Here is a 27929-nt window from a genome sequence, read left to right as displayed (position 1 = left end):
ACACTGACAATGCCCTTGCCAGCGGCGGCAGCGGCGGCGGCTGTGGCCACCACGCCGCTGGTCAGCATACGTGGCAGAGGCGCCGCTCGCATCAGACGTTCCAGCGAGTCCATCGGTACTATCGCTGGTTATCGGGGGCTGCAGTTATCGTTGTTTTTCGTTTATTTCCGATTATTATAACGGTTACTGTTTTGCACTTTTAATCTTTGATTTAGAAAGTAGTTTAAACGCGTTTTTTTATGCTTTTGTTAACTGTTTTTCTTAGTCTATCAGCGCACATTTTACTCAACTGCAAATATGTTTTCGATTAATTTTGGTTTTTTTGTTTTTCTCGATTAATTTCGATTAAATTTTTGTGTAGAAAAACCCACATTAAACAGAAACCAATCACAAAAATTAGTACTTTTCTTTAGAATTTGCCAAGAAGCACAGAAAAATAATTAAAAAAAAAATTAAATAGAAATTAAGGAAAAACTGGAAAATATAAAATCTATGTAAAGAAAACTGGTAGAAAAGTCAGAACTAAACATGGTTATCGGTCCAAGGCTGGCGGACAACTGAAGCTGCAGCAAACTGTTACTGCCAAAACAGTGACCCAACTACAAGTCACTATTCACTATTCCATATATAATTTATGTCCCTTCGAGGGAGAGAGATGGAGAGATAGATAGAGAGAGAGAGATAGATAGAGAGAGAGGAAGCTGAGGAAACAGAGCAAACATCGGGGGGTGTTGTAACTATCAATAACCGAGGAAAGTAGGCAACGAAAAAAATTCCCATAAAAAGAAAAACATACACACAGAAAATAGACAAGACAGTAGGGAGAACCCAAGGAGGAACTGAGGAAATGAACTGCGAAATGCAAAATGTCATTGTGATGACTTTGTGGGCAAGCATTTGGCACTTTGTATACCAAAATATACGAGCATATTCCAAAAAGGCAACATGACAGCCACGACTAACAGAGAGAGAGCATCAGTCACAGGACTTCTCCTCCTTCTCCTTCTCCTTGCTGACCGCTGACTGGGGACTAATAAAATTCAAGTTAAATGGTTGTTAAAAATTTATAGCAGACGCCTCAGCTTCCGTATGCCATTTGAAGACATCGGGAAAACACCAGCAGCAGCAGCAGCACAAGAAATTTCGCCAGGAGCATAGTCTAAAAAGCTGACAGGAGGTCGGTCGGTTGGTCCCTGGGTTTCGGTTCTTATGGCACCACACTTGCTGTCATGTCACAAAAATGTCAAGGCAATAAAATTCTGCACTTAGTTGGTGGTTAAAGAATATTGAATATTTAATCTCTGGTTAAAAGTTGTGGGGATTTTTTTCAGAATTTATTAAGCATTTATTTTATATTCCAATTCAATTGAAAAGTAGAACATTTCATATTTAACCTCTGGTTAATAGTTTTGCTTTTTTTTTTTTAAGAGTTTAAACTTTTGTTAGTAAAGTTTTAACCTCTGGTTAGCTTAAATGTTTGCCTGAAATTAATTAAAATGTTCAGGGTGGAAGGGAAATTTAAGTTTTTAATAAATAATCATTAAAAAACTTGTTGCTATTTATAAATGTAAAATTTCTTTTTAAAAATTCCTTTTAAAAAAACTTTCTTTTAAAATTATTCCTTTTTAAACTAAACTTCCTTTTTTTTTAGAACCCCTTTGAAAAATGTTCAAATTAATTTTCTTTTTTAGCCATCGAACCAAACAAATTCAAGTGGAAACTTTTGCCGCCTGTCTGCCAACGGCCTCCATGTGTGTGTGTACGTTTCTTTCTAGACTCGTTCTCTTTTTTTTCCCCCGGAATTTCCCCACCGGCAGCAGTTACAGTTACAGTTGAAGAAAAATAAGCATACAGCTGCTTGACAGTCAGACAGAGGCTAGTGAGTTCTTCTTGGGGTCCTTGGCTCTCGTCTCCTCTGGCTTTGGGTCCGCATTTGGCTTTGGCTTTGGCCAGAGCCGTCATCCGTTGGCTCTTCCGCTTCCATTGGCCCTGGCGCTTCAAGCGTAATTTATCTGCTGCCCCCAAAGGAGGAGGCAGAGAAGAGAGCACAGGCACAGGAGCCTGTCAACAGTAGGAGGAGGAGGAGGAGTCCTCCTGGCCTGGACCGGCTTGGGTAAAATTTATGCAAGCCGACGTATGGCCCAAGCAGGATGAGAGACAGAAATATGTGTTGGCAGCAGCGCACAGGAAAAGCCAACGAGCGAAAAGCGACTGTGGAAAAACAGAAGGGCAAGAGGACCAAGGGGACCAAGAGGAGAGTGAGAGAGTGGGAAAGCCACTGTATATTAACTGCAGCTAAATCAAACTTTTGAGCCAAGTTATGAATTATTTGCCATTGTGCAGCAGGCGAAACAACATTCCTTTGTCGCTTAACTGTGCCTTTTTCCTTGTTTGTTTTTATATTTTTTTTTTTCTAGCAGGAAGACTTCTTTCTACCTTTCTCCATCCTTGGTAAAGGTAATCCGTCGCTCGAACCGAAGTCAATTTGAGCAACATCTTGCCCTGCTCCTGGTTATACAAACAAGATTCCACATTCTGTTTCTTGGAAAGGTCCTTTGGTTTTCATTTTCTGTCTAGCTGTGATGATTTGCCATTTGGCAGAGGCACGTAAATTGAACGAGCCGGGGTCAAAAGTTGAGGGGTAAAAAAAAAAAACGAAAACAAAAACAAACAAAAAAGCATCGAGAAAACTCTAGCAAAAATTAAGTGAAAATAATAAACCCAACACACACACACACACATCAGGGGAAAGGAAGTTGGAGTGGAAAATGTCCAAGGCAAAGGTAAAGGGGCATTACACACACGTTGACCAGTGTGTGTGGGTGTGGGTGTGTGTGTGTGTGTCCTGCTGCTGCCTGATGGCATTACAGTTAATTAAAGGTAAACCCATAGACTCAGTCTCCCTGCTATCACCTCGCACAGTGGTTGGAAAATAAAAAGGAAATGGTAAAATTTTTTAGTTGCCTGTTTTTTTTTTATATATTAACTATTTAGAGCTGCAAGTCGAAATATAAATTAATCGATAAATATCGATAAATAAATAAATGTAAATAAATCAACTCAATGGAAAATTAAAAAAGGTAAAGACTGGAAAATTATAGTGGGAAAATAATTAAAAAAAGTATATATAATTTGTTTAGGTTTAAATTAAAGCCCTAAGTTAAATAAAATAATTAATTATTAAATTTAAAAAATGTAAAATAAATAGCAATAAAATGTATATTCGATATCATTTAAGTGGAAATTCCTTTTAAAAATCAAATATACGTTTTTAAATAATTAAGATAATAATTATTTTTAATTATAGATACCGATAACTATCATATTTGTAAATAAAATTAAAGTATATATGAAATAAAATTAAATTTACAAATTTTTTAAATTTTTTAATAAATTCACTGTATAAATGCACTGGAAACTAATAACTTTTTTGGGTTAACCGGTTTTTTTTTTTAATTTGAAATATCATAATAATTCATTTCGATAACTACTGAACCTAATTTCATGTATTTATCATTCATTTATCGATTTTAATACTTTTTAAGGCCTTCCTGGAAGATCCTTTCCTAGGTATTCCATGGCTAAAAGTGGTTTGTGTAGAACCCTTTTGCGTGTGTGTTTTTGTGTTCACAAAACTGGAAACTTTGCAAATGAATGGCAAGGCATTGGAAATAATGAGCCGTATTTACATTTCAAAGCGCTCTACCCGGCTCCGGGAACAAAAACTTTTTAGATCCTCCCAACCCGGGGTCCGGTCCATCGCCGGACCAAAAGGAGAAGGATTGCCAGACTTGGGGAAACGGGGGCTTTTTTTTCAGGGGGTAAAAATCTGCTGCTGCTTGGAAGGAGTAAATTGCGAGAGCTTTCGGTGGCAGGATTGCATACAATTTGTTTTATGGCCATGGCGTGCACATTAAACGCGCACTTAATCACACGCACGGGGCGTGGCTCTGGCAGAGTTAACCGCCCAGCAGCAGCAGAGGAAAATACCAAAACCAAGCCAACCCACCCACCAAAGACGTCTGTGGCGACAAATCAAATTGATTTCGTTCTTGGTTTTCTCTTTTTTTTCTTTTGCTATATACATATATATAAATATATATATAGATATATGTATGTATGTATATTTTAGCCCCTTTGTTGTGCTGTTTTGCGCCTTATTAAATCACTTTTATTGCCATTGAAATGTGCAAAAGTTTTCTTCAAGCCGGGACAAGGGGGCGTATACGTAATATGATTTTTAGCTGCCCAGAGAAAAATAATTCATATTTATCGCAACTTTCCTATGTTAGCACAGTTCATTGGCAAAACGTCGAACAGAGAGAGAATCGTCGTCATCAACGACGAAAGCTCATTATGATGATACCTGGGCAGTAAATGATATTTTTGTGGCGAAATATGTACATACATCTATATGCATATATATGTATGTATGTAGAACTAGGACTAGGCTTCTGCTTGTTTTTCTGGTATTTGTTGAAGGGGATTTGTGGGGGGAAACCATGACCAGTTTGCCCCACGGCCACCGTCAATGTCCTTTGTGCGCCTGACAACCGCCACAAATAGACAAGACAAACAACGCACGCACACTGGAGGCGTATTATTTTGCCTCGAGATGAGTCCATCGACTGGGTTTCATGTTTAACACACGTCAAGACAGGACAAGACAGGATAGGACAGGGCAGAAACAAAACAAGACAAGACAAGACAGAAGAGCACAGGTGATTCTGGATCATAAATAATAAGCCTGTACAGCTTTGGCTATCCTTTTTGAAAACTACTCTTAAACTTAAAATGTTATTTATTTTTCATTTTAGCCCTGGCTTAAAAAAAATCTTAAACCTTTTTTTTCACAACCCCCATTATCTGCATTAATCTGCAGTTAAAATAAAAATATAAAAACAGACCCCTAGAATCAGAACCACAGCGTTTCAGCGAGGCGTGTAATTAAATTTTCATGCCACCTGCCGGCTGAGTTTTCCGGGGGATCAACAAAAAATGGAATAAGGGGAAAATGGAAAAAGGGGGTCGAAAAAAAAAGGAGAGTGGCATACAAAGAATGCAAATTGCCGGGGCTATTCCAAAATGCAAGCATCAACGCCTTCGAATGCAGCGAAAGCAGGCGGAAGTAAATGCAGTAGCAGCAGCAGCAGCAGCAGCATCTCTCTCCCTCTTTTTCGCATACGTTTTCCGTAATTTTTCCACTATTTTTTTTTCTTGCCACATCTCACCTGCCTGCCTGCCACTCGACAAACGACACTCGAGTGGTCAGGTGTTAACAGGTAAAAAAAAAACACACCCTACTTGAGCCTAGCTACCTTTCATAAGATCTATTCCCGTCTCTTAGTCTTGGGTTTAAGTATTTCTTCAAGTGTTTAAGTTGGGCTAATTAAAAATGTTATGGAAGAAGGTTAAAAAAGGGAATACAAATTTAGAACAAAAATATACAAAAATAGAAAATTATAGAAAAATATTAAAAAAATATTGAAAAATATAAAAATATACAGAAAAATATAGAAAAATTTAGAGAATTATTAAAAAATATAGAAAAATGTAGAAAAATATAGAAAAAATATAGAAAAATATATAAATAATTAAAATAACTATTTCATAAGATATAAATAAAATAATTAAAGTAGGTACATAAAGAAAGAGGGTTTATGAGTTGAATTTTACTTGGAAATATACATATTATGATTGGGTATATATAAATATAAATATATTTATATAGATAGTGACCCTCATTAAGCCGCAGCAGATAAAGCAAACAAAGTTGCGCACAAAATACATTTTTTCTTTTACTTTCTCTATAAATTAAATACACACACATATAGAAATCAGTAAAGTTAAAAGCAAACTTTATCCGTGCGGCATTTACAGCTGCAAAAATAATAATTAGCAAAAGGAAAATAATTAAAACAAATGAGAGCCAGCAGAAGAAGGGATTAAATTTATAAGCAGCTTTTAAAGTGAGAAACAAAGTATATAAAGAAAAAGAAGATTAAAAAATTATAAAAAAAAATAAATAAAGCAAGTAACTAGGAATTATCCCTTAAAACAGTTTATATAAAAAATAAGTTTTATACATTTTTTACAAAATATAGAAAGAAAACTGGATTTGTTTTCACTAAATCAGTTTATAGTTTAGTCACAAAAAATGACATTAATTAAGGCATAATTTATATATAAACTAAACTAAACTAAACACGTAGCAGCCAAGGCAAGTATAAATCACAAAATAAGGGGGAGTCACACACGCCCCTTGCTCACACGAAGCTATCAATTCTGTAAAGTCACAGGAACAGACGCCGAGATTAATTGACTTGGATAAATTCCGCTGGGCTAATACGTCTTTGGGAATTAACCCACACACACGAACACACACTAACACCCACGATGTGTGTGTTCGTGGCTTAGGGTAAATTAAGTTGAGTATAAGTAGAAGGCATTTGTTTCACTTAAATTTTCTTAGCCGGCTTTATTCTTATATAATGATTTAATTTGGCTTCCATTTTGCTTCAATTTTGCTTCAATTTTGCTTTGATTTTGCTTCGATTTTCCTTTATTTTTAATATATATATATATTTTTTTTTTCATTCATTTAACCGGCACGAATGGGTTAAGCTGACCGTGACTGCATGACTGTGGGTCATTTCTCATGACAGCAAAGAGTGGGGCCTGCTGCTGGGTTAATGATGCAGAAGAATATTGCCCTTGACGCGGCACAACTTTTAGCAGGAAAAGCCAAAGAGGGTGAGCAAAAGGGAGGTTGGGGCCAGCGAGATAGATGGGTTCTCTGGTTTTTGGCAAAAGTTAGCCAAGAGTAGAGTATAGAAAGGTTTGCTTGAATACTCGCCATGATGCTGCATTTATGGACACACAAGCGTGTATTTATCTATGCTATATAATTGCCAGTTCCTGACTATTCAACATGAAACAAAAAAAATCGCAGCATACTTTTTGGCGCAACAACAAAGAGGAAATCCCCTACAAATACGACACAGTTGGAGGCAAAAAAGAGAAAATGGGGACAATGTTTAGCAAAAAATAAGTAAAACAGAAAACAATGTTTAATTCTCAGAAATATTTAAACATTTTCTTTTGTGTTTTGAAAACACTATTTTTAAAAAACACCTAAAGGTATGCAATGTTACAAGGAAAGTGTTCTTTATTAGCCCATATTTATTCTATTTCTTTATTAAATTTTAAAAATATTATATACATATATTCATTTTGGGAGGTATACTGTGATAAAATTGTGAAATCTTTATCAATAATTAAATAAATTTATTTTAATTTTTTATTTAAATTATTTAAATAAGTAAGTAAGGAGCTATTAAAAAATAATAATGCATTGATTGGTTATTTTCCCTTTTCCTTAAAATTTGTGCTATATCAATTTCAATTTTTTAAATCCTTTTCTAAAGCATGTAAAAAATTCAATAAAATTTTAAAAATCCATTTATTAAATTATTAAATACAAACTAGGCAACTATTATATTGAAAACCACTGTGGCATAATATACATGTGTGTATATGCAACACACACGCATTCGGCATTCGGGGTAGAGATGTGTGTGTGCGTGTGTGTGCTTGGTAAAAACAAACAATAGTAAAACTGATTAAGTCGGGGGAAAACCACATCAAGCTAAACGATGATGAAGAAAAGACCAAAAGATTACGAACGTTGAACGTTGAACGCCGAGCACAAAAGAGAGCGAGTACAGAGAGAGAGAGTGGGAAAGAGAAACAAATGGTAAAAAAAAGAAAGGGGAAATCGGGGGAAAATCGGGGGAAAATCTGAACGAGAGTGAGGCTTAGGTTTTGCAGGAGGGGGGGGAAATGTTAACTTGATGCGGGCCAAGGATACACAAACACACATGGTCACTGGAGATGAAAACGAGGTCCAAGGAATAAAAGAATACAAAGCACACACACACATATATATATATATATATATATATATATATTTTTTTATATAGTCCGAAAGCATATCGAATAATTGAAAGGATATATAGGAGTATATATATGTATATAGAGAGAGAGAAAGATAGCAAGAAAGAGTAAGGGATAATGGGGGACAATTTGTAAGATATGATAGTAATGCTCTACAGCTTTTTCTGCCTCTACTCCCTCCCCCCTTATACCCTTACTAAGGCTTTACTTTTCGTTTTATTTCATTTTTCCTCCTTTTTGTGTTACGCCACCAACAATGACAGCAAAATTAGTCATTGTCCTCGACTCCCCAGCTTCCTAGCTCCCAGCTCTTGTCATTTGCATATATGTGAGGGCCTTCCTAGTCCTGACAATTATGTACAATTTACTTTGCATAACACTCGAAAGCAGAGGTTTAAAAGATGCCTTCCCTTCTCACTCTCCTCTCCTTCGTATAGAGGGACAAGGACCTGGCCAAAGCCAACTAGTTAGCATATTTGTTGTTTTCCCCAGTTCATCCCTAAAAACCAGGGAATTCTCACTGGAAAATAGAAAACAAAAATGGAAACCAAAACAAAGAGCCAACAACAACAAAAAAAAATATATAGAGTGAAAAAAAGGTAACTCAAAAATCAACAAACACAAGTAAAAAGTTTCGAGTACAACATAAAGGCAGAAATTTTAGACACGCGTAGAAACACCAGACGCATAAATCTCAGCCCAAGCCAACAAAATTTTCACATCCACATTTTCCACATCTCGAGATAATAAAATATGCAGTGGGAATCTCTGTGTGTTATAATAGTTAGTTTGTGACCTTACTAGTACTCTTTGGACACCACACCGTCACGTGTGCGAGTGTGTTGTTGAGTGGTTTTTGAGCTGCAAAAAGTTAGTTGGGAATTATTAGCCAGAGCTAAGGAGAGAACGAGAGAGCGGTAGCTAATGTGTGATAGAGCGAGTAAGAGAACGAGGGGGAGAGAGATCAAAATAGGTTGGTGGTTGTGGAATGTGGTGAAAGATCAAAAGTGGAAGTGCCTTTTCAAAAAATAAAGAAAGTGCAATGTGATAAAAAATGTATTAGAAGGGAGGTTTTTTTTTTTCTTTAAAATTCTTTTTTTTTTTTATCAAGATTAAGGAAATAATTCCTAATTGGTGAGGGGCTATGGTGAAAAGTGTGTGCAATGCTGGCTGCTTCTTGTTGGCGAACTGTTGGTGAAATCATTATCATTGGCCCAAGAGCTATGAAAAGATAGTGACTTTAAGTGGACTTTTATGTTACTTTGGGTGATTTTAAGTGAATTTTCTTGATTTAAAGTGACTTAGGGTAATTTTTAAGTGACTATTGAGTGAATTTGGTGGCTTTTAGCTGACTTAAGGTGAATATGAGTGCCTTAAGGTGACTTAAAAAAAAGTTACGTAACTTTTAGGTGGCTTTGAAAGACTTAAGGTGACTTTGGGTGACTTCAGTTGATTTTAAGTCGACTTTGAGGTGACTTGTGAGTGAATTAAGGTGACTTTAGGTGACTCTGAGTGGACTGACAGTGACTTTAAGGTGACTTCTGGTGTCTTATAGTCGACTTTGGGTGACTTTGGCTTTCTTTAGGTGACTTTGAGTGGACTTTAAGTGACTTTGAGGAATGGGTAAAGAAAACAGGTGACAGGCAGAGGTGAAAGCACAAAACTAAAAATCAAAACCGAAGATGAAATGTCAAAAATGCTGTGCAAATTCTTTTGGGCAATGTATACGAGTATTTTTAATTTAGTTTCTATATTTCTTCTTCTTTTTTTGTGTCGGTTTTTGCTTCTTGTAGGTTCAATTTAAGTTTTTTTTTAGTTGTTCTTAATAGTTTTTCTCTTCTTTTGTTAAGTTTATTACAGTTTGTTGGCTTTTGGTAGTTTTAGACTTTTTTTTTTTTTTTTGCTAACCTTGTGTGGGGTGTTTCGCATTGGGCAATAATTTTGTGATTTTGGTTGCATTTGATTCGATTTCGATTGCTTTTTTTGCTGAAGTGAATTTGAAAACTGATTTCTTTATGTTTTTTTTTTTTTGTTTTTGTGGTTTCTTTGATTGATTTTGGCCTCGATTTAGTTGGACTTTTGATTGGCTTTGATTTCGATTTAGGCGATTTTTGATTTCGATTCGTTTTTGTTTCGTTTAGAGTCTCTTTTGTATAAATTTTTCAATTCGATTGAAGTGCAATGGTGAGGGCTGGTCTTTGTACAGGTATGATGATCTGATATTGAATTGAGAATGGCGACTGATCTCTGATAGCGGTGATCTGATCTGATTTAGAACTTCTCGGATATGCTATAGATGCGCTTAACGCTCACGCACTTTCGTCGCAGACGTTCGCACTCGATTTCCCTGAAGTCGGCGTGCGAATTGTGACCCGATATCCCGTTGTAATCCTGTCCAGCAATATCGTCGATGGCTATGTGATGAATACGAGGCAATTGCCGGGCAGCAGCACAAATATCCGGCTCACTGGTGGCTCCACCCACGTAAGAGGAATGCTGCTCTTCCACCAGATTTCGCACCTCCACGTCGTTCGCCTCCTCGTCGTTGTCCTCGTCCTCGTCCTCGTCGTCGTCGTCGTCGTCGTCGTCGTCCTGCTCTTGGCTATCTTCTAGGGTATCTGCCAAATATTGAATATGCTCTTCTTCGCACTGCGGACACTGATCCTCCTCGGTATCGTCCTCCTCGGGGAACTGCGAGTTCTGACTATGATTATTATTACTCTGACTGATGATCGCTCGCTTCAGTTCTATGAAGAGCGGTGACGATGATTGGAGCTGTTGCTGCTGCAGATGTTGATGATGATGATTAGCCGCCGTTGTGGTCACTCCCCCTGCTAGCTGACCTTGGCCTGGATCAAAGAGACTCGGTGGTATTTCACCAGCGGGCAAGGGTTGACTGGTTATCACCGCCGCTGTGCCCAGGACACTGTGACCGGCCCCGGCTCCTGCCTCGGGATGGATGCGATTATCCGAGTTCGTTGACGAGAACTTGGAGAGTAGCGAACGTGAGCTGACCTTGTTCTTTAGTTGCTGCTGCTGCAGGTAATAATAGTCACGGGGCAGCGATGAGGTGGCGTGCAGCGGATCCTCTGGATCGTAGTAGCCCAGGGCGGCGGGACGGAACAGGCCGGGAGTGCTTAGTGAGTGCAAAGCTTGCTGATTTGACTGGGATTGTGATTGCGATTGGGTTTGGGATTGTGATTCCTGATCATACGAATCACTAATCACACTCGCCGTGGAGGCTGTGGGCGTGGTTGTGCTGCCCAGCGTCGATTGGGAGCCACCGGCAGACGAAGCAGCGGCTGCAGCTGCGGCTGCGGCGGCGGCGGCAAACTGAGCGCCCAAAAGTGGGGTCAGGCCGGCAAGGAACTGTTCCTGCTGCTGCTGCTGACGCTGTTCGTCCAACTCGCGGCGATAGGCTTCGATTTGATCACTTGGCGATGGTGTGTTACTGTGAATGCAGCCCTGAAAGAAATCCAATGCCTCGTACAGGATGAAACACAGGCCCAGGACGAGGAATGTCTCCATCATAAGCAGCTGCTAGCCATTTGAAATTGATGCCGAGCGAAACGGTAACGGTAACGGTAACGAGGAACGTAAACGGAAACGGAAACGAAACGAAACGGAGGCAACGGAACGAAACGAAACGCGCGTGATAACCGAAACGAAACGAAACGGAACGGAATGGAAACGAAACGATTTCTTTTCTTTTCCTTTTCTTTTTCTTTTACATAAATTTCAATTTCGTCTCTTGGTTTTGGCTTTATTTTCAACACTTTGGCACTTCATTTTCCTTCATTTGAGTTTACTCTTTTGTGTGGTTTTTCTTCGAGGTTTTTCTATTAGATTTGTTTTTTTTTTTGTTTTGTATTTTGTTTTTTGGTTTTCCTTTTTGGTTTTCCGGTTTATCCTTGGCTGGAATTGAAATTGAAATTGAAGCGTTTTTCCCTTTTGTTATTCAATGCAAATTAATTTCGAATCTGTTTGTCGTTTTATCTTTATCTTCGTCTTTTACACTTTTTGCCTTTTGTGTGCGCACTTTTCATTTGCATAAATTAAGTGTGAACGCTACATCTATATATATTCTCGCTGGAAGCTTGTGCGTAACGTAACGGAACGGAACGGAATGAAACGGAACACATACAAGTTGACACATACACATACCAGTACATTGTTTTTTATATATATATATACAAATTTTTATATAGATATAGAATTATTTACATTTGAGATCTGGCGAGCAGAGCAAAGCAGAGAGATTAGTACACAAAAGTTCGAGCTTTCTTTTGTTTAATGTTTATTGTGCTGTGTGTGTGTGTGTGTGTGTGAGTGTGTTTGGAGAAAGTTTGCAATGGCTTTTTTTTGGAAAGTTTCCTAGAAAAAGAAATATAAAACCCAGACTCTAGGGAGTGACTATAAGCTAGGTCGTAAAGCTTGACGAAATTTTTAAAAACAGCTGATAAGGAGAGTAAAGGTTTCTCTTTAAAGAAATTCATTTTATTTAAAATTTTAAGTAAATTTATAAAATTCCACAAAAAAAAATCTCCTTAAATTGATTACTTTTCTCCAAGAACTTTATCTACAGCTCTTTCCTATATTCTTTATGCATCTATAATAGCTCTTAAAAATTTGTAAAAAATTATAAACTTGGGAAAACTAAATGCTTCTGCATATTCAAATATCAAAAGGTTAACAAACCCAAATCGTTTGCCTTGTGCCTAGTGCATATCCTGCATATCCTGAATTATTTAGGATTACCCAGCTCTCAATTGAATCGATAAGTTACCCATAAGAGCCTATTCAAACTGTCTGTCTGCTGGCAACTGTGTATATGGGCTTCATAAATGTGAATTATTTCGCAGAGCACATAAACAGAGTACAGAGAGAGTGGGATAGAGAGGACTCAACTTGACTCATGCCTTATTCATGGCAAAATTGGAGTTCAGAGTAAGGATGAAATATGCTTGTATATGCATTGAACATTCCAATCCACTCCACTCTCTCCTGCTGTTTGCATATGAGACTGTGTTGCACTTTTTTTATGGTCAAAAAACAAGAGCCCAATGAGACCTTTTAACGATTACTGCTCTGGCTTTATTTCTTTTTTCAATTTTTGATTTGAATTTGTTAGGCCATTGTAGTAATCTCTCCTTTTATGTCATCGCCATAAACATCATTTCAGCTTCCCGGATATACAGATGTCATTATAAAACAGTACCTCCTTTAACTCACATCATTCCACAACATATATATATAGTAATATATTAACGCAATTTCAACAGATATGGCAACAGATATTTATCAAAACCGCCTAAACCACATGCGTCCCATGGATTACGGCCAAGAGCAGGGCCTACAGCAAATTCTACAGCCCTCAGCAGTTCAAGGTGACGACCAGGCACAGCAAGTTGTTGTGCCACGAAAGACGATCTACACCCGAGCAGAGTTGCTATGCCGGGACCCAACCACAAGTGAGTTTTTTCCCTTATGTCCATAAAATTTGTACTCTAGGCACAATTTTCTTGATATAAGTAAAAATTTAGTTACGATTTTTCTTAAATAATAAACAATATTTTTACAATTAAGGAAAATCACATTCATACCTTTCTTTTCTCAGCCCAAAACAACACTCTACAGCCAGCTGAACCGCAGACCCCATTATCACCTAACCAAGGATACGCCATGTCAATGCCAAAAATGCCGCCAAGGAAACGCACTTATATGGATCTGTTGGCCCAGCTACCACAGACAGGTAAAAAGATGCCAAACTGTAATCTCACCCGCCGAATGGGAACGGTAATAGATCTTAAGGAACAGATCAAGATGTCGCCAAGTTGCCTTCTACAGCGCCAGGAGCAGATAGAACCTGATAATAAAGAACCGAGCAGGAACCTCACCCGTATGCAAATGGAAATGGACCTCAAGAAGGAGGAGCCGTGTGAGATAAAGAAGACGCCAAATGACACTAACTTCTGTATTCCCAATCCAAAACCGATCCTACCTAAAGGCAGTAGAATACCTGTATTGAGCAGGTCCCGTTACCGGGATGATAACCTTGACCAGACGAAACAAAATCCTATTCGAATGCGTACGGAAATTACAGATCTTCGCATCATACGGCACAAAGACAGTAAAATACCAGTATTGGACAAGTCCTGGATCCGCAAATGTATACTTAAGGAGCGTGAGGAGCAGAGTGTACGAGATAAGAATCGCTTCAAAGTTGGAATCACAGATACCCAGCCGCTTAAGCAAAATCTAAAGCAGCAGCAAAACCATGGAGGGGCTGCACAAAAAAAGGATTTGAGGAAGGAGATGCCTTGGCCTTCATTTGTTTTACCAGAGCAGCGAACCAGGATGACCACTGTAACCGAACATGGAGACTTACAGGAGGAGGGTTTAGTCAAATTAGAGAAGGCAACCTACCATATGGACAAAGGCAAATCCGATTAATAGTGGTTTTATTAAATATTTTGGTTAACCCGTTGGAGAGGTGCTTATTTTTATAATTTGTAAGGGAAAGGATCTGATGGATCTGGTCTTTGACTTTTGTTATATCTTTTGGTGTTATTCCATAGACTCTTTAGGGAGTAGAGTCTTTTTGGACCTCCCTGTTATCTCGATATACAGCTGGTATTATTTTTCGATAATTTTCGATATTTTAAATTTCTATAAATATAACTTTACAATATTTTTGATATTATTTTAAGCAAAACTATTTGTTCTCTATATATATTTCCCTCTCAATTTACACTCCCAACCCACATCCCTTTTTTTTTCCTCTTGAAAAATTTCAAAACAATTGCCATATTTTTGATAAGCCTGACAGCCATGAATATTGAATTGACCCTTTTAAACTGCAATGCAAACAACTTCATTGTTTCCATAGCAAAAAAAAAAAAAACAACAAATAAAACAAGAACAAATAAAATCAATGTTTTCCCTTTTCGTTTTGCTAAAAGTTTCAATTGAACAGAGATTTAACATGCCTTCGATGAATATCTACCATCATTTAACTGACATCAAAGTCATCATAATCATAAAAATCATCGAAAAGGGGAGAGAAAAAAAATGAAAAAGGAGTAAGAGTAATAATCATAAAAGCATTTTCGTGTGATTCCAACCCCTTTAACCTTTAGTTGGTTTTTCAGTGCAGAGCAATGACGCGGAAAAGGGCCAAAAACTGGAGTCAGGGTCCAGGTTTGGGTATTTTTTTTTTTTGGGTATTTTTGGTTTCTTTTTCAATCCCATCTGGATATCCGTGGCCAATCCCCAAGTTCCTGGTTTTTTCTTGGCCATCCTCCCATCAAAATGCACAACGTGTCGTTATTTATGCCCAACCCCTATCGCCATTCGGAAATCCCCTTTCTAACCACTTCGGCTTAACCCTTGGCATGACAAAGCGGCATGCTTGGGGATCCCAAATGGACCCCAGAAAAGAGAAAGAGGACAAAACACAGGAGAATGCATAAGCCGCGAAACGAATTGAGGCGGCCAACTGGTATGGAATACAGAAAAAAATGAGTTTATTTAAGGGGGAAAAACAAAAAACAAAACAACAGGGAAAAGAAAATCCTAAATGGGCTTATATTAGCGGGTTTAAATCCTTATTTTTTTGAGTGGGTTTATTTTTGAAAAATTACTTAAATAAATTTAATATAAAATCCCTAATAACTTGCCTTACGAATATCTGTTTTCAGTCCTGGAAAAGTTCTTTAATTATTATTATTATTTTTTTTTTTAGACTAATAATACTTTAAATATAATTTTAATCTTTATATTAAACTCTTTTAATTAAAAATAAATGAATTAGAAAATATATAATATATTGAATAATTTACTTTAATATTTTAATTGATGTTTTCAATTACGCAAAAACACAAAAATCCTAATCACTTGTCCTGAAAACTATCTTTTAGTATTTTAAATACTTTAAATATATAATTTTAAACTTTATTAATTAATTTTAATTGAAAATAAATCAATTATAAAATCTAGAACTTATTAAACAATTTACTTTAATATTTTAGCTTCATTTTTTTCCTCCCCAAGAACCACTCAAGTCAGCAAAGAGCATCCTTTAAAACTTTTCCCGTACACTCCAGTTGACAAATTAAAAGCTCATCATTTATCATTAAATCAAGGCTAATAAATACACACACAGGCAATAAATAAGGCAAAGCTTATGCAGCACTCAAACTGAAATTAATTCGAAATTTGTTGCCTCCGCTTGAGACTCAATTTGCTGCTGCTGCTGCTGCCTGGGAAAGTTCTCTCTCTCACTTTTTGGACCGATTTGTTTTGATTTCTGATCTGTCGTGGCAGAGCCAGAGGCTGAGGCACTCACTAATTAAATTTTTAATGTGTGCGTGTGGAAAACGAGCGAGTGCAGGGGGTATGCGGGGTTGGAAAAACTTTTCCGGCTGCCACTGCTTCTGCTTCTGAAAACTTCAAACAAATTCCAAGTAATTGCACATTGAAATTGACAGGGAGAGGAAGAGAGAGAAAGAGAGAGAGAGACAGAGACAGGGTAAAAGACAGAGACATATAGAGAGAGAAAAAGAGTAAGACTGCAGTCTGTGTGGGCCAAGTTAAGGGCACATTGTTATGCCCACGTTCAACTTTACATGGCCCATAGTCTGTATAAAGTTAGTAACAAACAACAACAAGATGCTAACGAGGGAAACACACATACACTGCTCGAAAAAATATTTTAAAAATTAAAAGTAATAATATTTTAAAAACTTTAAATTTATTAGGAAATTTATTTAAAGAAAACATATTTAAATTATTTGGTAATCAATTTTTTAAATCTATAAATATGTAGAATTTTAATTATTTATTTTTTTATATATTTATTCATTTATATTTTATTTAAATCCCAGATACTAAAAATTTTTTAGAATTTAGTTTTAAATTTTTTTAATATTTTTTAAGCAACGTAAAATAATCCTAACAATTTACAGTGTAAAAAGTATGTTAGAGAGGGATAGATAGTTTGTAGGAGTACAAGAGAGGTAGCCAGGGGAAAAAGAGAAAGATAGAGCTAGCAAAAAAGGGACAGAGTGATGCCTAAACGAGTGCAGCTTAAAATTGTTATCAACAATTTAATCACTGAAAACCATTAAAAAGCAAACAACAAGAAATTTCTTTACATCTTTTCCTCTGCGATTTTTCCCCTCTTCAGTTTTTCCGCCTGTTTTTCAGCTTTTCCCTTATTTTTTATATATATTTTTTGGCCTGTTGTTGCTGCTGCTTTAATTGCTATACACAATGCAGCTGTGATTATGGTCACCAGAAGTGAAGAATGAGTGAGTTGCCGCCGGCAGAAAGGCAAGAAAGACACGAGAAACGTTAATTTCATTTCACTATATATATAAAATATATATATATACAATATATATATTGTACATAATGAAATTCCTTAGTTGCAACTTCCCTTTTCCACGGACTTTAATTAGAAACAAAAAGGAAAAGGGGGTAAACGGTGTATTTGCCACAACATCTGCGTCAGTCATTTGTTTTCATCACCCTGGGAAATGGTCACACATATTGGTTTTATATGTAAAGGATACTGAGGAAAACTATAACACAAAAAAAAAAAAACCCAAAGTGGAAAGGCAAAAAACACTAGCAACACGCGCACAAGGAAAATTGCAGAAAAAACTACAGCAAGTGACAAATGATTTGGAAAATTACAAATACCAATTGTCTTATTTAATCAACGTAAGTGAAATAATACTCTTTGAAAAACTTTATTTTGTAAAAAACTATGATTTAAGATCTTGTAGAACTTTTATTTTAATGATTAAATTATTTATTTATTTATATAAAGCTAAAAATAGTTAAAAACTAAATGTGTTCTATGGGAAATTCTTTATTTTTTAAGAAACACTTTTTACATAATTTTTTTGCTTAGAAATTACTTTTTTTCATTAAAATTCCCAACCAGTTCTAGCCTGCTTCTCCACTAAAATCTAGCAACCGTAAAATTAATATATAATTTCTTGAAAATTCAAATTAAAGTAATTAAAAGTCGCCAAGTGAAATGTTTCCTGCCTAAAAATATATATGTATACAAGATATATACATATGTATATATATATATATATATAAACATCACTGTAACACTTGCTGGAATTTAGCTGCAGCAGTTTTCTTGGCTCCTTCCACTGCCGTTGTTGACTATTCGAGTCATGGGTGGTAGGTTAAAAGCGAAGGCAAATGGTAAGGTTGGGGAAAATGGAGGGGAAAATTGTAGGACTGGCTGGAAAAGTAAACCAACATAAGTGTTGCGTCGTTCGTTCGTTTTATTGTTGTGGCAGCAGGCAGACCCCGGATGCTGGATGCAGGATGCATGGACAAGGACATATGGACAAATGGACAGCACACAGCTCGGCAGCTCGGACCTCAGCAGGTCATGTTAACTAACCTCTTTTTGGGGGACCAACTCTCTGCACTGCCAACCATCCCTTAACCCAGAAAGGACCCCATTTGTCCTTGCCTGCAGCATAAATTTTTAAAAACGCTTGGCACTGCGGCTTGTCAACTGCAGCAACCTTGCCCTTGTTGCCTTGCCACGCCCCCCAAAAAGGAGAGGCGCCGCCGCATTCACCATTCAATTGTGACAATTTTAAAACAATTACAGCAAAACCCAATGAGCAAATGAGCACACAAAGGTGGTGAACATAATAGAATTTAAATAGAATATCGAATTTCGAGAATTTAATTAAGGACTTGATTTATCGATAAGTTATCGATATTGTGTTCACGTTGAGAATTTATTTTATGACTAAATTATTAATTATTATTTCTAAAATTTATTTTCAGACTTTTAACAATAATTTATCGATTATATTTTTTCGGCATTGTTAAATCTATCGATACTTTCGCTTAATTTAAGTTTTTCCTATGTTTTGAGTCCCAACAATTTTTGTAACGCTCTTAAATGATTGACCGCAGTTGTAAATTGACCAATGAAGAAGCACTAGTCACAGTGGCCCGACGAGAGTTAACAATTTGTGCAATTCGCATTCACGAGTTGACCACAAAAACCAACGGAAACATGAGATCATTATGCCACGTACTCTGTGGTCCACATCATGAATTTATATGTATATATATATACATTACAACAGGTTCATATCAGTTGTATATGCTATATGAACTTGCTTTATTGGAATACTTGCGGGGGCTGTGAAGAGCGGTGGAGCATCGAGTGTCAATTAATTCAATCGAAATGCACAAATCAAAGCAAAGGGCTGAGGCAATTAATTAACAAGGATTCGATTCGAAATGTAAGAATCAATTTGAATTGGGACTCTAATTAACATGGTAATATGATACTTTAAATACTATAAAAATGAAGAAATAATGGGGTTTTTGTAAAATGTAGCATACTTTTTGGGTAATTTTGAAAAGATTTCAATACTCCTTAAAGGGGCTTTTTAACAAATTTCTTTATTTATTTACCAGTATAGTGGAATTGTGTAGAGCAGATTTATATAATTTATATAATTTTCTCATATGCATTTGAATAACTTTAGTCATAGCCCAAACTCCGTCTGTGTGCCATCTGCATGCATATCCTTGGTGCAAACTTTTGAAGTTTGTTTTCGTTCAATTTGCTGAGCAAACAACTGAACCATTAAGAACATCTTCAGCGCCAGACGAGTGAGTGAGTGAGTTCATATTGAAAGAAGCCCAAGGCACTTGGTAAAATAATTACCAAAAAAAAAAAATGTAAGCTTAAAAGATTTAACATGCAAACTCTTTTGTAATCGTTTCGCATTCAAATTCCTTTCCTTTTTTATATATATTATTTTAATATATATTTTTATTGTTGTACTCTGCTATTTTTAATATGCAAAGTATGCATATATGGATTTTATTATATTTTTCCATCGACATCGACAACGCCATCATGATGTTTGCTTTCAGTTTTCGCATCGAAGAATGCCTTTTGTGAGGAGAGAGAGGCTCCACCATTCTTCTGCCTTCAGCCTTTTCCCCTCCGATGGTCATTAAAAATATGAAATTTCATGTGCCCACACACACCCACACACACACACATACATCGCACACACCACTCAATGGAACACTTAAATGAATTACAGTTCTGAGCAGAGTTTTTCACATTTCTGTCCAATTTTTTTTTTTTTTTTTTTTTTATTTATGTCGGTTCTTTTCCATCGAAATCTGTTTGAATTGAATGGGAATATGGCTAGCCGGGAAAAAGGCAGAGAATCGGAATATGTTTTTCGCCAGATTCATGGTTTCCCATAATCCCAACAAGAGCAAGAGAGAGAAATGGAGAGAGAAGGCACTGGACCTTGCGACTCTTTTGCATTCTCCTTTTCAGGAAAATCTGAAAGTCCTGGGCTTTTTCACTGAAAACTTTTCGTTTCCTTTTGTTAGCCATCCGATGGATTTAATTTTTCAATTGATTATTGAGTTTCGAGAGATATAGAAATGGATTGAAAATAAGGAAAAATGAATATTTTAAATAAATAATTTTAAAAAAATTATATAAAAATAAATTTAGCGATAAATTTTCGCATAGAAAAGCCATTTATCGATTTTACTTTATAGGTATTGGTAAAAAATCGATAATTTTGATAAGGTTTTTTTACAAAATAAGTTTTCTAGCATATTAAATCTAAATAATTTGATAATACATTTTATTTTCTCAGCAATCCCACCAAATATATCGATAAACCATCATAGCAAAAACCATTTCGATTACCTTTTATCGCTTAATAAGTTTTGCAATCAAATTACCAAAACCCATTGATAATATCATCATAGGTGAGGGTATTGGCTCTTTTAAATAGATTGATTATACCGATAAATGCTCGCTAATAAAACCAAATTTATCGATGACATTTTATCGGCCAAATACTAGAGTGTCAAGCAATCCAATTACCGATTTCTATCCTCTCCCCCCACACACACACACAAACCTATCGATGATAAGCACCGGGAAATCCCATTGGGAAAGCACTGAACACAAAACGACAATAATGGAATGAATCCCCCCCAGAACATATATATATATGAGGTATATATATAGGAGGAGAGAAACACCTTTCAATGTCAGATGGCTGCATTATTTGACGGCCATTGAAAAAGTTTGCCACAAATGAAATGGCCCAAAGGAGCTGTCAAATCTGCTGCGTTATAACATTTACAACGAGAGTGAGTGGGCTACGTTTGGGGGGGGTAAGGTCACAAGGGTTAAGGGTAGATGGCAACAATGCGATGAGCAAAAGTTGCACAAAAATTGACAAAACATAAATAAAATATGGCGCAAACAATGAAGAAGATTCTCCGCTCGATTCGATGCTGGGTTTCATTTTTTTTACTCCCTATTTTTTTTTTTTTGGGAAAGGACATGTGACACAAACAGATGCCAGGTGAATATAAAAGGGGGTGGCGCGTTGGGTATTTGGGGTTTTGGGCTGGGGTGGACCCTGTCACAGTGACGTTAATATCGCCTGATAAGTATTGACACAAGTGGTGGAGTGGAAGAGGCGACAAACAAACAAACAAACCGATGAAAGGCGATGGATTTGCACACACACGAAGACGAAGCCAACTCAGCCAGAGTTACCATCGTTGCCATCGTTATATATCCAATTGCCATTTTACAATGATGACGTAATTGATTTTTAAGCAAATACAAATACACTTTGTCAGACAGACTCACGTAAAAAAATAAGAAGAGCTGGAGAGTCGGAATAAGAAAAGATTTCCAAATAAATAAAGCGAAACGTGCAAACATCGATGACGACGAGTGCTTGTTGAAAAACCTTAGCCTAGAGAGAACCCATAAAAAAAAAGTAAAAATATATTACAAAAAAACAGAGTCCTTTTGGAGTATATCAAGTAAAGAGCAAGGAAGAGGAGAAGAGCAGAAGAGCAGAGCTGGAGAAAGCTACACACACGCTTCCAAGAAACGTGCCAGGACTGCAGGTGAGTCGGTGTTTTCTTTCTTATTCTTTTTTTCTTTTAATTTTTTTTTTTTTGTGTGTGTGCGTGTGCTTATGTGAGTGTGCAGCCACTTTTGAGTGCTTGCACAACGGGCACGACTTTTCTTTATTTACACTTGCTCCTTACATCAACACACACACACTTGGCTAAGAACGGAAAACCAAAAAGGAGAGAATTTTGGTACTAAGAGAAAGTCTAAATTTGTTTAATTGTTTTTTTTTTTAATAAAAATTTTTGGTTTTTTTAAAATATATATTTCTTGATTTTTAGTAAGGAGTAAAATATGGATTTTCTATATAAAGAACATTTTAAGGTCGTTTTTTAAACCTTAAAAAATTAAAAAAAATCCTTAATTGTTTTTTGTTTTTACTTAAAGATTTCTCAATTTTTTTTAAATATATTTTTTGTATTTTTAACCTTTTCTTGGTATATATATATTATTATATAAGAACTTTTTAGCTTACATTTTAAATTTTAGAGTGTAATTTTTGTTTTATTAATATTATTATTTATTTTATTATAATTTTTGATATTCATTTTATTTATTTTTTAAATATTATTTTACTCTAAAAAAAGGTTTATTTTTTTCCAGTGTCTTGACAACCCCTCGAATATCCCTGAAAGTGCGTCTATAGCCGTGATTGCAGCTGTTTCTCTCCTTTCCCCCTAACTATAATTCAAAACCACCACTTTTCAAACGAAAATTCGACAAGAATAAGAAATAAATTATCTGGAACTGTTCAAGGGTCAAGCACAAATTCCCAAATAAAAAAAAAGAAACACGAGAACAATAAAATCTTTGAACTTGAGCTGGGTCAGTTAAAGCTAATTTCAGGTCAAGTCGTGAGATAAAAGGGTTAAGTTCAACAGGACAAGACATAAGCTATTAAAAATATGTTAAAATCAAAGAGGAAATCCTTGAAATTGCTATGTTTTTTTCATTTTCATATTTAATATTTAACTTGAAATTTAAATATTTTACAAAATCGAAAAAAAAAGAAATACAAATTTAAAACCCTAAAAAATACTTTTTTTATATTTTTTGAAAGCCTTTAAAAGTATTGTTTAAGTTATTATTACTTTCCAAAGTTTCTGCAAATTAGTTTAAACTGTAATTTAAAGCCCAATAAATTATTTAAAAATTTTTTTAAAACCCCAAAAATGTTATTTGGTTTTGTAAACCTTAAAGGATTATAAAAAATTAATTAATTACTTTTAAAATCCACAAGAAATATTAAAATCTTATCTAAGCCGCCTAAAAATTTATTAATATTATTTTTTAAAACCCCAGAATGTTATTTAAAGTTCCTAGCTTAAAATTAAGACCTTAAGTTCAATTTCTTTTTATAAATAACACAGATTTTAGAGTCAATGAGCTATTTGAAATGCATTATTATTAAATCGCTTTCAAGCCAAGAAAATTAAGCCGCGTCCAGTGAGTTTTGGCTTAATTGCATGTATTATTCAACATAATGTCCTGCCATTGCCAAACTGTGAGTGTATTTGTGTGAGTGTGTGTGTAGTGTAAGATGTGTGTGTGTGTGTGTAGTGTATGATTGTGTTTAGGTGTAATTGAATATTGAACATTTAAAGCCAAAAAGCTTAAGCCAACAACTTCTGCCTCGAAGCTGTCCGTCGTGCACTGCATGCTCTCTATTAAGTATATATGTTTTCATTTAATTATTTATTTAATTCATATATATATATATACCTATGTATATATATTTAAATATATACTTGTATGTATATATGTGAAATGTGTGTGTGTGTTTGTGTAGGTATGTGCAAGTGCCAGTGCAAAAGCTTAGCTTATTGCAACATCAAAAGTCCTTATTCCACAGCAGCAGCAGCAGCAGCAGCAGCAGTGGCAGTGGCAACATAACAATTCATAAACAATTAGTCAAGGACAAAAGGTCCTGGATTGAGCATATTGAATGTGAGATGAATGAGCATACACATAGCACCTAGTGTGTGACTTGCCGGAACTTGATTCCTGCTGCTTGATTCCTAATTCCAAATGCCTGACTTAATCGGGGAATGCCACACCGACACCCTGATTTAATTATCTCTCCAAGGTGGGCCATTGAAGCCGATTCCGAAGGCTCTTTAGTTAAATTATAATCGAAATTGAGGCTGACCTCCTTCTGAGCCCTCTCCTTCGACTCCTTCTTGGAGTCCTTTCATTAAAATGCATTTGCAATTGCAGCCTTCACAATTAGATAGTTTTCAAAGCTCACAAAAGTGGCCAATTGTTGGAAATTTGTGGGCCAAATTGGATGCTAGGAATATTTAAAATGAAGAATTAATTGTTAATTAATTGATTAAACGAAAGGAAGTTATAATTTGATAAAATACAAAAGAGTATAATTAATTTTTAATTGAGAATCAAAAGGAAAGTGCTTCTTTGAATACAAAATAACAAGTTTATTAAAATTATAAGTTAATATTTAATTGTTGAATTCGTATTTAGCCTTCAGTTTCACAAATTTTTAAATAATTTGAATAAAAAGCAAACTATTTTCTTCTTTTTCTATTGTTAATAAACAAAATTAATTAATTAATTAATTATTTAGTGCAGCTTTAAGGCAGAAAAAAATAAAATCAAAATGATTTATTATTTATTATTTATGATCTTAATAATTTCGATTTAGTATTTATTTTGATTAATTATTATTTTTTTTTTATTCATTTCGTTTTTTTTTTTTTTTATTACTATTTATTTAGTTTTTTTTATTTATATTTTTATTATATTTATTATTTATTATTATTTTTTTTTTTTTTAAGTTTAACAAATATTGAAAACTATAAAATAAACATAAATTTTTGTATACAATTTTTTCTTGTAAAAAAAATCACACTTTTATTAATAAATATAAATGTGTGAAATATATAAAAGTAAATATTAAATCAACAATTTCCAAAAAAAAAGTATATATAATCATAAATATATATAGATGAATATATAAAAGGTCTCTGTTTCGATACAATCACCGATTACGATATAAGGCTGATGATGCCACACACACAAAGGCTCTGTTTATGTGCTTGTTTTTATTGCAATTGTTATCGCTGCTGCTGCTGCTTATACTTATATATATATATATATAAATATATATATGTTTAGCAATATACATATATACATATATATTCCCCAATTCCCATTTTCTTTGTTTGGTTTCTTTTATATTTCTTGGTCTCTCTCACAGTTTCTGTATTTTCTTGTTTTGTGTAATATATTTTATTGTTGTTTTTATGCTCCAGCACACACACAAACGCACACAAATAAATAAATACACACACACACACAAACACACACACAGAAGCGTCACACACTCGAATTTCTTTGCATTTATTTATTTTTGTGGCAGCTTACAAATATTTTATACTCTTGATTTGATTTTTATTTGTTTGTTTATTTTTATATATATTTTTTTTTGTATATTTTACATTTTGTTGTTTGTTTTCTTTTTGTTTCACAGCAAAAGACAACAAGAAAAAAAAGACAACAAAAAAAAAGGACAGAAGAAACCAAGGTTTAAACTTCTTATAGCACACTTTTTTGGGTTTTTTTGGGCGCGCGTTAACGAAGTCGTCGGCGTTTGCTTGTTTTTCTTATTTATATTTTATATTTCTCTGTTTTAAATTTATGGTTTTAATTTATAGTTTTTTTTTTGTATACTTTAATTTTTAAATATTAAATTTTTGGTGGTATTTCTACCTCAACTTCTTGGTATTTAGGTTCTTCTTAAGATTTGCATTTGCCGCTTATGTTGTTGGTTTCTTGTTCCCTTATGTTTTATTTTTTTGCGCGTTGATTTTTCCTATATTTTTCTTAAAATTTTTTTATTTTAGTTTTTGTTTTTTAATTTTTTTTATTTGTGCTTCAATTTGTATATATTTAATATATATAAATATATATTCTTATACAGTTTCAACCGTGCTCGACGACCGCTTGACGCCCGTATAGAAAACAGACTGCTGCGGAGCCCAGCAGCAGCGAGATTTATCCCATGGAAGATAAGTGCTGCAGACGAGCCAGCCTGCCTTCGTGCCACACGAACCGCGTGTCCTTACACACGCACACTTACACACTCAAGAGAGAGAGAGAGAGAGAGAGAGAGTGAAAGAGAGAGAGCCAGGATGGCGGGCAACTTTGTATTGCCTTCTGTTCCATTTTCTTTTTGCAAACAGTCAGCATCCGCTATGCCTATGTGTGCGTGTAAAGCAGCCGAATGGCATACGAATGGCTTTCGGTCTTCTCTTCCTTGGGCATTTTCACGCATTTTCATTCTCTTTGGTCTATAGACCTTTTCTCTTTTGGGCCATGGTGAAAATCCAAAAGGAAAAGCTCAGCTCAGGTGAAATGCGGGGAAAAACTACACAATGTTAGAGGGGGGACTAGCGATCAGGCTTTAAGCCGGCATTAAAAGCATCTTAAGGGGAATCTATTAGGAAGTATGTACATATCAGTTACTGTAAAAAATTTACAAAATAAAAATAATCTCCCATAGAACATAACTAATTTCTAGCTAGAACAAGTTGGGAATTTTAGTGATAAATATCGAAAATAACATAAAAAAATATACAATAAATATATTAAATAGAATCTTTCAAATATTTTTTGATAATATAAATATTTTATCATTAAATGGCAAAGATTATTATATATTTATCGGTATACTGTTTTATATATATAAATAATTTAATCGGAAAAATATATAAATTAAATTAAATACCTTCTTTTCTTAATAAAATCAATATTTTAACATTAAATAATTTTTTGTTACATTAAAAAATTCTATATATATATATATATATAGAAGTCGGTCCTTTCCTCTAGATCTACATTTTATTTTTCATTTAGCAATAAGCTTTTTTTAATATATATTTTTCCGGTTTAAGAACTTTATTAATTTTTAATCTACAAAATATTTCTTTATTTAATAACAATTAAAAACAATTGTAATCCCCTCTTTGCTTCTAGCCAGCTTCTTTTTATTCCCCAAAGCGCACTTGGAAACCATTTAAAACAATCAAGTAAGCCGAAAGCAAAACAAACCCCTCGCCCAGCGAGAAAAGACTTTTTCTTGGCTCTTAGTCCTGAAAGTGTGGTGAATATTACCAAAAAAGAGAGAGCGAGCCACGCAGAAAGAGTTAAAGAGTGAAAAAGCTTTATTTAAAGCTAAACTTGGCGTATTTTTTTTTTTGATTTACCATTTCCCACGGATTTTTGGGACTAGATGGACGATGAGGACGACTGCAACAGTTACGAGTTTGAACGCAAATCGAGAAAAAGAGATTCACTTAATGATGGCGGGCAGGAGGCAGGGGGCAGGGGCAGAGTGATGGGTTTGTAGGGGGATTACGGGGTGGTTTAATGGGTGGAAGGAAGGCTGCTTTCGAGTGGCAGTCATTAAGCACAAATAAGATCCTGCGAGTGTGCAGGACACACAGCGTTCATGATGATGATGATGATGATGGTGGTGGTGGTGGTGCCACAGCTAATTCGAACGAAATTAGGCAAACATTTAATGAAGCAATTAGCAAATTTTGGCCAATGCTACTGCCTTAGTTCAGCGGTTTGCTGCTGGTACATCCTGTTTGTTATATATATTATATACTATAAAGATATACATTTCCCTATTTCGATATATAAAAATACCCCATACCTTACACACATATATTCATAGAAGAAACCGCAATGGATAACATCAAAGGGGATTTCACTTTTACACATCAATGTGTTCTTGGCCAGCTTTTCTCTGGCCAAAAAAAAGGAAAATTGCGTTTACTCACCTGAAAAGAAACAGAGAGGGAAACGAGAAACGTTAGTCGGTTGAGTTAAAAGCATGTTTTTCTTTATATATAATATATATATAATTTATTTGTATTTTATTTTTTTTTTCCAGCAGACAAGACCCTTGCCCACTTACAAATCCAAAGGTGAAAAGGGGATAAGAGGCGCAACTTTGTGGACATGA

At 35.1% G+C, this 27929-nt stretch overlaps 3 protein-coding genes across 11 annotated transcripts in view; 1 reads left to right on the top strand and 2 right to left on the bottom strand.

Moving 5' to 3' along the window:
- Nucleotides 1-26489, bottom strand: LOC108083803 (uncharacterized). 3 transcript variants are annotated; one of them, XR_011445499.1, is made up of 3 exons: nucleotides 25667-26489; nucleotides 9865-11871; nucleotides 1-289 (listed from the first exon to the last, which is right to left on the bottom strand). XR_011445499.1 is itself a non-coding variant. In XM_070288016.1 (2 exons), the coding sequence occupies exon 2, from the start codon at nucleotides 11485-11487 to the stop codon at nucleotides 10228-10230; it is 1260 nt and encodes a 419-aa protein (XP_070144117.1). In that variant the 5' UTR covers nucleotides 11488-11871; nucleotides 25322-26489; the 3' UTR covers nucleotides 8766-10227. The 3 variants fall into 3 exon arrangements, 1 of the variants encoding a protein (XP_070144117.1); XR_011445500.1 differs by having other exon boundaries at nucleotides 25876-26489; XM_070288016.1 differs by lacking the exon at nucleotides 1-289 and having other exon boundaries at nucleotides 8766-11871; nucleotides 25322-26489.
- rg (A kinase anchor protein rugose) overlaps nucleotides 1-27929 on the bottom strand; it is a 211871-nt gene that overhangs the window by 92584 nt on the left and 91358 nt on the right. The window lies entirely within an intron of this gene.
- LOC108083805 (uncharacterized) lies at nucleotides 13141-14446 on the top strand. The gene is made up of 2 exons (XM_017179747.3): nucleotides 13141-13427; nucleotides 13574-14446. Exons 1-2 carry the CDS (start codon nucleotides 13241-13243, stop codon nucleotides 14407-14409), a joined length of 1023 nt encoding a protein of 340 aa, XP_017035236.1. The 5' UTR covers nucleotides 13141-13240; the 3' UTR covers nucleotides 14410-14446.

Source organism: Drosophila kikkawai, chromosome X, assembly GCF_030179895.1.
Source record: "Drosophila kikkawai strain 14028-0561.14 chromosome X, DkikHiC1v2, whole genome shotgun sequence".
Taxonomy (NCBI): domain Eukaryota; kingdom Metazoa; phylum Arthropoda; class Insecta; order Diptera; family Drosophilidae; genus Drosophila; species Drosophila kikkawai.
This window is presented reverse-complemented; position numbering and strand designations above follow the sequence as displayed.